This window comes from Triticum dicoccoides, chromosome 2A (genome assembly GCF_002162155.2).
Source record: "Triticum dicoccoides isolate Atlit2015 ecotype Zavitan chromosome 2A, WEW_v2.0, whole genome shotgun sequence".
NCBI classification, from domain to species: domain Eukaryota; kingdom Viridiplantae; phylum Streptophyta; class Magnoliopsida; order Poales; family Poaceae; genus Triticum; species Triticum dicoccoides.
The window spans coordinates 202052440-202063513 of NC_041382.1; the positions used below are offsets into that span (position 1 = coordinate 202052440).

General features: G+C 51.5%; 1 protein-coding gene across 1 annotated transcript; it reads right to left on the bottom strand.

Annotated features, from left to right (window-relative positions):
* LOC119354199 (probable mixed-linked glucan synthase 8) lies at window positions 1-4606 on the bottom strand. The gene is made up of 3 exons (XM_037620902.1): window positions 4158-4606; window positions 1931-2675; window positions 1-1856 (listed from the first exon to the last, which is right to left on the bottom strand). The coding sequence occupies exons 1-3, from the start codon at window positions 4391-4393 to the stop codon at window positions 201-203; spliced, it is 2637 nt and encodes an 878-aa protein (XP_037476799.1). The 5' UTR covers window positions 4394-4606; the 3' UTR covers window positions 1-200.
* Between the last annotated feature and the right edge of the window lie 6468 nt (window positions 4607-11074).

Consider the following 11074-nt stretch of genomic DNA (forward strand, 5'->3'; position numbering starts at 1 on the left):
CATTTTACCAAAAACAAAAACATAACTTGAGATAACTGCGATTACACAAGAAGCTCATTCAGCTAGAGCTCTTACAACACTAATGAATTGTTGAACAAAAAATCAACGGTAAACTAGCTCAGGTAGCTAGCCCCATCACCCAGCAGGTAGTGATCGATCGACCGAATTCTGAACGACCTGCTTCAATAGAACGACACCAGCTAAACCCGCCGGCTTGGCAGAGAAACGGCACCGCCGATCGACCAATGTCCCAGCTGGAAGTACAGCTGGTTGCCAGCGAGCGCCGCCTGGACGGCGACATACACCGCCGCAATGGCAGCGAACGCGGCCACAAACATGGCGAAGAGGACATAGGGCCTCTTGCCCCAGCGCCCAATAACCCCGAGCGCGAACGGGTAGAACATGAGCAGGATCCACACGTTGAACATGAGCCCGCTGGCCGCCTCGACGACCTGCCCGGCCGACCAGCCCCAGGTGATCGCCTTCCCCACCGCCGCCCCGATGGCAACCACATTCACGGCGATCACCACCAGTGTGGGTATCAGCAGCGGCGCCCACTGCACGTCGTACAGCTCGGCGAACCTCTCCCTCGCGCCGGTGGCCAGCTGCTTCGCCGTCATCTTGAAGGACATGCCTTTGAGGCCGAGGGACCTGAGCACGACGTGCAGCACCGCCGTCGGGTACACGCCCGTCGCGCAGATCATGTAGAACTGCTCGTTGCGGAACCAGTCGAGCAACGTGAGCCCCGCCCACACGATCTCCACCATGCCGATCACCTCGTTCGAGACGATGATGACGAGCACGTACATCACGTACGTCGGGTAGGGCTTCTGGATGTAGAACCGGCCGTTGAAGACCCACATCAGCGGCAAGAGGTGGTAGCAGACGACGAAGAGCGCCGAGAGCGGGTAGAACGTCATGTTGGTGTAGGCGACGCGCTGCATGGGGTGGAGCCGACGGCCGGCGAGGAGCGGGCAGAAGCGGGAGAAGAACACCTCCAATGAGCCCCCCGACCAGCGCAGGATCTGGTACATGCGCTCCGTCATGTTGATCGGGGCCGTGCCGCAGAACGCGGGGGGCTCCATGTCGCAGTACATGGACCGCCACCCCGTCCGATGCAGCCGGAAGCCGGTCACCGCGTCCTCGGTCGCCATGTCGTACACCCACCCGACGCCATCGCCCCACTCCGTCCCGTCCTCGTACGCGCACGTCATGACGTCGGCGAGCTCCGTCGTTGCCGGCTCGTCAAGCGACACCGGCGACATGACGGACCGTTCCTGGTTCGCGGCCACCGGTATGGAGTTGATGAATGTCATCGACTTGCCGAATTTGTTGGGGTTCTCTAGCACCTTGACGTCGTCCGGGCGCCAGCGAGGCGGGTCGGCGCCGTAGAGCGCGACGCGGCGGAACATGCTGCCGGTGCCGACGTAGGAGGGCCCCTGGATGCCGTTCATGCCAAGCATGGTGGCGTCGAAGAACATGCGGTTGTGGTTGGCGTAGCGGTCCGTGGGGTCGACGTCGTCGAAGCGCTGCGGGAACTGGACGAAGGCGACGTTGTCGCCGTCGCGCCGGTCCATCATGAAGCACATGGCGGCGCGGAAGGCCTGGGAGTTGTTGATGTAGTGGTCGCAGTCGAAGTTGATGATGAAGGGCGCGTTGGAGAGCAGGGCGGAGACGCGCAGCTGCACGTTCAGCGCACCCGCCTTCTTCTGGTGGTGATAGCCCGGGCGCTTCTCCCGGGACACGTACACCAGCATCGGCAGCCGCACGTCGACGGCGCTGAAATCCAGAGGATTGTCGTCGGAGCTTGCCGGCGCGCCGAGCTGAGGCTCGCCGCTTGGCTGGGACAACATAACCTGTTGAACAATCATGTCAGCTGCAAGAAAATGATCACATTTGGTTTGTTCCCCCATTCAAATTTGTATTGTACCTGGATAATTCCAGCGTGATCGCCTTTCCAGTGACCCTCAGCCGGCTCAGTCCATGTGCCAGGCCACTGTGTCCCGTCCGCCATCCAAGTCGCCTTCGCTCCTCCTCCGCCTTTGGCATCTTCACGGCCGTGCGCCTCTGACCGTTGCGGGATGACAGTGAACAGTGCGTCCAGGCGCGTCTTGAACTCCTCATACTCCCTCCGCAAACGCCTATGGTCATCGAGGAACTCCTCGGGCAGATTCCCCTTGTACGGGCGGACCTTCATCCCGAAGTAGCTCTCCGGCGCCCTTGGTTCGACGTGATGCTTCCGGCAGAACGGAACCCACAGCGCGGCGAACTTGGCGGTCTCGACCAGCCCGTCGTAGTGGAGCAGCGATCCGCCGTCGTCCGAGAGGTACGTGGCGTACTTGTCGACCGGGTAGTCGGTGGCGAGGATGGAGAGGATGGAGTTCATGGTGTGGAGCATGGGCTCCTCCACGGGGTCGACGGTGCTGATGAACACGTCCAGGACGGGGAGGTTGGAGCCGCCGTCGGGCAGGTCGAACTGCTGTCTCAGGAGGGGGATCGTGGGGATGCATATGGTGGGGTTGAGCTTCGGGACCTGGTTTAGCCACCAGCTCAGGCCGAACCAGAAATCTCCGACGACCGAGATCCACCACAGCCACATTGCGTCGGAATCTGGGTGCTGCACACGCCATGCGAAAAACACGATGACCGCCGTAAGTCTAGCCAAGTTCAAGAACCTGAAAGCTCAAAACAAAAAAAGTTCAAGAACTTGTCACGTAGGAGTATAAATACAAAAACGGATATTAGGATCTGCTAAAATTTTCTACTTAAAAAATAAATAAATGTGCACATGCATGCTACTCTCTCTGTTCCGGTCCTAAAAATTTATCTTTATATAGATTTCAACAAGTGACTACATACGAAGCAAAATGAGTGAATATACACTCTAAAATATGTCTATATACATCTATATACATCCGTATATAGTAGTCCATTTGAAATCTTTAAAAAGACAAATATTTAAGAACGGAGGGAGTATATTTTTTTTTAAAAATATAACTACTCCCTCCAATCCATATTACTTGTTATTCAAACGGATGTATCTAGCATTCGGAGCAGCAAGTTATTAAAATATATTGACTGTCTGCATCAGTTTACACTTTTGTAGCAACTGACTATCATTATTTCTTTTTTTTTCAAAAAACTTTAATATATTCATCAACTGTCAAGGTAATACACAGAAAATCAAAAGTAAAAATTACATACAAGCCAGTAGACCATCTACCTCCCTGAGCTACCACACCCCCGCCCCTGAGCATTCCAATACGCCACTACAAGCTCCCCGTTGCCGAGCACCGCCACCTCATCGAGCCGTCTTGGCCATTGACCTCGAGTTCGTGGCAGTCACGCCACCGAAGTACCACGACATGAGCTTCGACCATGGGACAAATGGGTGGCGGAGATTCGTAACCCGGACGCATATGCGAAAGTGTGGCTTGGCACATTCGCCACGACGGAGGAGGTAGCGCACGCCTATGGCGCCGCTGCGTTCCGCTTCTTTGGGAGTTGGGTGAAGCACAACTTACCGCCGATGCCCCCTCGACAACCATCATCATGCCTTTTATTTGGGTCACCTCCTGAGCCAAGGAGAAGGAGCATCGTGCAGCCAAGGCAGAGCCCACGGACGAGCGCGCATATGTCCCCTTCGTGGCCGCGCTCCTCAAGGAGTACCCACAGATCCTCGTCGAGAACCACATGTTCTTCTAGTCCATGGAGGACATGAGCATGATCGAACGCGATCGTCGCGAGATTGCCTGCCTCGAGGCGGAGCGTGAGGAGATGTTCGATGAGCTCGCCAAGGAGGAGGACGATGAGATGTCGTGGAGTTGTCCCATCGTGAACGACCATGGGGCTGGCCCCTCGACTAGGGGTGGGGTGGGGTGATAATAGACTGTTTAATTATGCTATGCATGATCCTAATGGTACCATTGTTTAATTATGCAATGAATTTTTTTTGCTGGAAACGCAATGCAATGAAATGGAATTACGTACAAAAAATTATTCGAAAAATGGACCTGATGGACAAAATTTTATTTGCCGAAAAAAATGAACAATAAGATGGGGACTTTTCTTCTCAACCCACCCAAGATATTTATTTGCTTTCATAACAACTCATATACCGATGCAAAAAGGAAACAGACTGTAGAGCGTAACATTACCTGTAGGTGTTCACAAGGAAGCCCCTTACTTTGAACGTGCGGTACAAGAGCGGCCGGCCGTCCTCGCCGCCGCACTCCCGCGACGCCGCCATCTCCTTCTCGTCGGCGGGCACCCAGTGCTTCGCCTTGGCCCCGAACACATGCTTGGCCCCGTCGCTATCGTCGTTGGTCGCAAGCAGCAGTTCGGCGAGGCCCGCATTGCCGCCACGACCACCGCCTGTCGCCGGCGAAACCATTGGCTGGCACTGCCTATCTACTCGAGGAAGCTTCTATGCGTGAAAGCTCGAGGAAGCACAGTGTGTGTGTTGGCGCACGACGGCTATGCGAGGTGCGACCGCTATATAGAGACATTGTACGAGGTGAAACTAAGCCCATGCCAGCCAGCGGCCACCGACACAGGGTACGCAGTGCCTAAGCTTCGCCATGCCCTGGGAGCTGGGAGGGGAGCCTAGGGGGAGACGAGAGTCGCGTGAAACTCATGAGGGGTACTGGCTGGCCGGGCCACTGGACCAATGCAGCGGGAGCCGTACGCGTGGCTAATCGACGCCATTCCCTGCTAGGAAACAACCTCGCTTGAGGAAAACGTGAGCTACGGGACAAACGCCGTGTACGCATCTGACCAAGACGCTTGCTTTTGGACAGCAAGGTGTTGGGGTATTGACGTCTTGTTTGCACTTCTGTTTTAACCCGAAATAGGAAGGGAAACGTTTGGAGACGCGCGCCGGCCGAACCTTTCGGCCGGTCGCCCGCTCACGCACACACCTGCTTCGCGGGGGTCCCACAAGAGATGAGCTAGCCCGACTTATCCTTCTCCTGTCCATTTACTTTTTCCCAGCGACACATGCATCTTCCCCGCTGCCGTCCACCCCCGTCTACCCCTACCCCGCCGCAGCCCAATTTCGCCGGTGAGGTTGTGGTCCACCCCATGGCCGGCGACTTGTGGCGTTGGAGACGACATGCACGGGGTCGGGGGGGGGGGTGCATCTGGTATCCACTGGTGCCGGAGACGAAGAGCCAGGGGCGCCGTACCAAGCCGTGCCGACGAGTCTCCATGGATGACCACGGTGAAGGTTGCGATGCCAGCGAGCGAATAACGATGTTGGAACTAGCATTTTGTTTTGCTTCAATCGGCCAAATCCAAAGCTGGAACCACTATTCTTTTTTGCTGCAACCAATAAGCGAGTTGGAAACACAACTGATTTTTGCTACAACTAGATCATTTTTTTGCTACAACCAGTGACGCTATTTGCTACAATCTTCGGCGTGTAGTTTTGTGGCCCATGACAACAAACAACTGCAACCGAGAGATGAGGAAAGTTGCAATCCACACTGTGAAAAGTTACGACCGGCAACAAAAACAGCTACTACTGTCAGAGTAACGTGCTGCAACCAACGACAGCGAACTTGTGGCCGGCGACGGCAGATGCAAAAAAGCTTCAAACGGTGTGCGAAAAAGCTTCAACCGACAAAGGAGTATGCTTCAAGCATGAAAAAGCTTCAAATGGGTGTGGAAGAAAAACTTTGAACCTTGAAAAAAGTTTCAACCGGCAATGAAAAAGCTTCATTTTGGCAACCGTCGTTGTTTTTAGCTACTACGGCGATGTTTTTTGCTACATTCATTCAATGTCGTTTTACTGGTGGCTGTCGTTCGCGCAATCCTGTGCTTCCAACACAAAAATGATGTTGCAACCGTAGACTTGTTTTGCTACTACTGGTGCAGTGTTTTGCTACATCCATCAAGCAGAAGATGCGACCTCGCGACGGCGACGAGGGCGTTTTTGCTGCAACCATATTTGGTTGTTGCTATTACCGGCGATCTTTTTTGCTACATCCATCAAAAAGGAGCTGCGACCTAGCGACGGCGGCGACGGTGTTTTTTTGCTGCAACCGTTGTCAGGTTTTACTATGACCGGATAAGTTTTTTATTACATCCGTTCAATGGTGTGATTGGCTGGTGGGAGTCATGACGCAATTCCGTTCAACGAGTATCAACGGCGAGGGGCGGCAGCGGAGCTCCAACCGGAGCCGGTGAGAGCTGCAACCGCAGGTGCAGGTGTTGCATGCGTCGAGGCAGCGACGAGGAGGACCGGCGAGAGTGGGAACCAATGACGAGGACGGCCGGGGAGGGTGCGGATCGGTGACGAGGAAGGCCACCGGAGGGGAGATGAGGCACCGGAGGAGAGCTGCGCGAGACGGCGGAGATGCGGGGATCTGCGCGAGCGTGAGATGCGCGAGGAGGAGGAAGATCGGGGACGAATCGTTTTTTTTTTGCTAGATCGAACGGCCAGAACAAGTGGCATCCTGCGGCTAGGGTGCGACCGGCCCAAACTTTGGGCCGGTGCGCCGGCGCAGATTACCGCCCAAATAGGAAAGGGACACGTTTCTACCCGGTGCGCCGGCCGAAACTTGCGCCGGTTGCACGCGGGCCTTGTGATCAAGTGGGATCTTGGGTTCCCAGGCCTCGGTCTTTCCCCTTTTCCCGTATGAACCGTTTTTTCACCTACCCCTTTCTTCTACCTCACGATGCGCACTAAAAGCTGCCATAACCGCTCAGTTCCTCCATCTTCAGGCTCACATGCAGCACACCGGCGTGAACGAGGCCTTGCTCATAGGGCGAGCCATGGCAGGGAGGAGAAGACATCGACAACTAGCTCCTCCTCCCTCCCTTTTTCCCTCTCTCAGCCCCGCACCCTCAACGACCCTTGTCAGAGCTGAAATCAAATGCTACAAATGGCTTCTTTTTTGCTGGAACCATTAAAATGACGACAGTGCGCCGCGCATGAGCTACAAACGGCAGTCGATGGAGCTGCAACCAGTGTTACAGAATGCTACAACCGCCCTTTTGTTTTGCTGGGACCAGAGAGAGAGAGAGAGAGAGCGGGGGTCACAAATGATGCAGGAGGAGCTGCAAACAGTACCGCAAAATGCTACAACCGCTAATCAAAAAGCTTCAAACGAGATGAAAAAAGCTTCAACCAGATATATGAAAAGCTGCGAGCAGTCATTGCCATGGCGGAATGCTACAACCGTTGACATAAAATGCTACAACCCTTGATGAAAAAAGCTTCAACCGAAACGATAGAGAAAACATTAACCAAGACTACTACAAAGAAAAATAGCTGCAACCGTTCATAGAAAAGTTTCAACCGTAAATGAAAAAAGCTACAACCATTGAAAGAGAAAGCTACAACCATACACTGCATAATCAGAAAATTTGCATCCGTTGTAGAGAAAGCTTCAATCATATGCGCGAAAAGCTTCAATGATGAAAAAAGCTTCAAACGGCAATGAAAAAGCTTCAACTGCCAGTAGAAAAAGCTTCAAGCGGTAATAACAAAAAAGCTTTAACCAGGGGAGCCAGGCGAACGACTGGTGGCGATGAGGACGGCGAACGGCGACCGGGGGCGGCAAGGATGGCGACCGGGGGCGAGGACAGCGACTGGGCGACAACAAGGACGGAGATCGGCAAGCGGGGGTAAGGACGGCGACCTGGCGGCAACAAGGACGGCGACCGGCGACCGGGGCGAGGGCCGCGTGTAACGCCCTTGATGCGGCTATATCTCCCACGTGTCGAAGCACGACTTAGAGGCATAACCGCATTGAAAGCAATGTCGCAAGTGAGGTAATCTTCACAAACAACCCATGTAATACAATAAGGGAAAAGATACATAGTTGGCTTACACTCACCACATCACACAAGGCATAAATAAATCATTACATTCATCCAAATACACTCAAGGTACGACTACGGAACCAAAATGAAGATAAACCCCCAAATGCAACATAGTCCCCCATCGCCCCAACTGGGCATCACTACTGATCATCTGGGAAAGACACGTAGTATCGTCCTGAGTCCTCATCGAACAGCCACTTGAGCTCAGTTGAATCACCTGGAGCGGTATCATCGGTCCCTGCATCTGGTTTTGGAAGGAATCTGTGAGTCACGGGGACTCAGCAATCTCACACCCTCGCGATCAAGACTATTTAAGCTTATAGGTAAGGGTAAAACTATGAGGTAGAGCTGCAGCAAGCGACTAGCATATATGGTGGCTAATATGCGCAAATGAGAGCGAGAAGAGAAGGCAAAAACACAGTCGAACAACTATGATCAAGAAGCGATCCTAGAACAACCTGCGTCAAGCATTACTCCAACACCGTGTTCACCTCCCGGACTCCGCCGAGAAGAGACCATCACGGTTACACACGCGGTTGATGCATTTTAATTAAGTTAAGTTTTAGGTTTCTACAACCGGACATTAACAAATTCCCATCTGCCCATAACCACGGGCACGGCTTTTGAAAGATCAAATCCCTTCAGGGGAGTCCCAACTTAGCCCATCACAAGCTCTCACGGCCAACGAAGGATATTCCTTCTCCCAAGACAATCCGATCAGACTCGGAATCCCGGTTACAAGACATCTCGACAATGGTAAAACAAGTCCAGCAACACCGCCCGAATGTGCCGACAAATCCCGATAGGAGCTGCACATATCTCGTTCTCAGGGCACACTCAGATAGGTCAAGCTACGAGTAAAACCAACCCTTGAGTTGCCCTGAGGTGGCCCCGCAGGCTGCCCAGTTCGGACCAACACTCAGAGGAGCACTGGCCCAGGGGAGGTTTAAATAAAGATGACCCTCGGGCTCCGGAAACCCAAGGGAAAAATAGGCTAGGTGGCAAATGGTAAAACCAAGGTTGGGCATTGCCGGAGGAGTTTTATTCAAGGCGAACTGTCAAGGGGTTCCCATTATAACCCAACCGTGTAAGGAACGCAAAATCTGGAAACATAACACTGATATGACGGAAACTAGGGCAGCAAGAGTGGAACAAAACACCAGGCATAAGGCCGAGCCTTCCACCCTTTACCAAGTATATAGGTGCATTAAGATAAACAAGATAATATGATGATATCCCAACAATAAACATGTTCCAACAAGGAACAAACTCCAATCTTCACCTGCAACTAGCAACACTATAAGAGGGGCTGAGCAAAGCGGTAACATAGCCAAACAATGGTTTGCTAGGACATGGTGGGTTAGAGGTTTGACATGGCAATTTGAGAGGCATGATAAGCAAGTGGTAGGTATCGTAGCATAGGCATAGCAAAAGAGCAAGCATCTAGCAAGCAAAGATAGAAGTGATTTCGAGGGTATGGTCATCTTGCCTGCAAAGTTCTCAGAGTCGACTTGATCCTCGTAAGCGTACTCAACGGGCTCCTCGATCACGTACTCGTCTCCCGGCTCTACCCAAGCAAGAACAACAAACAAAAAGGAACACAATCAACCACGTGCAATGCTCAAGCAACATGATGCAAATATGGTATGATATGCGGGATGCGATATGTGATGCATATGCATGATTTGGAAATGAATGATTGGACCTGGCCTCAACTTGGAAAACCAAGAGTGCCACTGGAAAGGTGAGTTGATTTCGGTTGAAATCGGTATGAAGATCACCGGAATCAGATGCACGGTTTGGAAATGACAAGCAAAACAAATATGGCACCGGTCTACGATAAACAACAAGTAGCCTCCTAAATGCATCAAGAACAACATGCTACAGCACTCCAACATGACAACACAATACATGGCAGGGATCCACTCATGATACTTGACAAAATATGAACACTGAGCTATGGCTAATTCACTCATTAACAGGTTCAAACAAGCATGGCAAAAGTGCAAAAGATAACATGTTTCAGACTTAGTGAAATTAATAGCATGTCAGGAATTTAACATCAGGAAGCAATCTTTAGAGCATGAAAACTACATGCTACAGGAACTTATCATGGCAAAGCAAGGCATAGCATGAAGCTACTCAAAGCATACAACAAAAGTCCCTTAGTGACCATGAACCAAAAGGGATTAGAAAATACAATTGCAAGCATGTGAACATAGCAAAAACATAAACAGATTCAGACTTAGTGAAAAACTGGAGCATGGCAAAACAAATAACGAGTAGGCATGTTTACGAGCTCGATGCACTCCCTACGAGGCATTGCATGACAAACTAAGCATACACCCAGTAAATAGACATGGCATAGAAGCTAGACATGGTAAGAACAACAACATATCATGCATGGATCAACAACAACAAGCTCGGCAAAATTGTTAACATGTTAACAATCTGCCAGGAACATTTTATAGCAAAAATAGAGCTCGATTGACTCAAGCTAGGGTGCTCCAGAATTGCAAAAAAAGACATGGATGGATATAGCACAATAATAACTACAAAACATCCTTACTGATCATGCTCAAAAGAGGTACGGATCACTAAGAAACAACATGAACATATGACATAAAAATAATGACAGGGCAAGGACTTAGTGAAATTCTAAGTCCCTGAAATCAGCATCATTGAGTAAGCTACTTTGCATGCTTGTGCTAGTCACCACAAAATCACAAAAATACATGGCATACACCCCTATAAAGATGGCATGGCATACTTCAAAACACATGTAGAGCTCAGGATCATAGCATGCACACATTAATCATGGCAAAAATGACAAAAGTGCATTTGCTGAAACAGATCTGAAACTAACATCACATAGCCTTCTTCCAACAACATTTCGGGCATCAAGATGAGCTCAAATGAGAATGATGATATGAGATGAAATAATGTACTCGTCGAGACGAACATTTTGATATGCTACACGCACGAATCGAAGCCACGATAAGGGATTATGATGCGTCAAAGTATGCAAAAAGTTAGGGTTTCGGGGGAAAAAAGTCAACCGATATGAATTGGATCCAGATCTAGATCTCACGGTACTGTAGCAGGTACTGTAGCAATTCGCCGGATCGAGGTCGCCGGAGAGAGACGAGGCGATCGGAGGAGCTTGGGGGCGCCGGAGAGGAGCGGGGCGGCGGACGCTCGTCGGGAGGCGGCGCGGTTGGCTCCGGCGGCGCCGGGAACGAGG

Bases quoted from the DNA above. Each gene is read 5' to 3' on its own strand.
- LOC119354199 (XM_037620902.1), bottom strand. From the start codon at position 4,393: ATGGTTTCGCCGGCGACAGGCGGTGGTCGTGGCGGCAATGCGGGCCTC. The intron at 2,676-4,157 runs GTAATGTTACGC...TTGAGCTTTCAG, and splicing joins TTCCTTGTGAACACCTACAG to GTTCTTGAACTTGGCTAGAC. The intron at 1,857-1,930 runs GTACAATACAAA...ATTGTTCAACAG, and splicing joins ATCACGCTGGAATTATCCAG to GTTATGTTGTCCCAGCCAAG.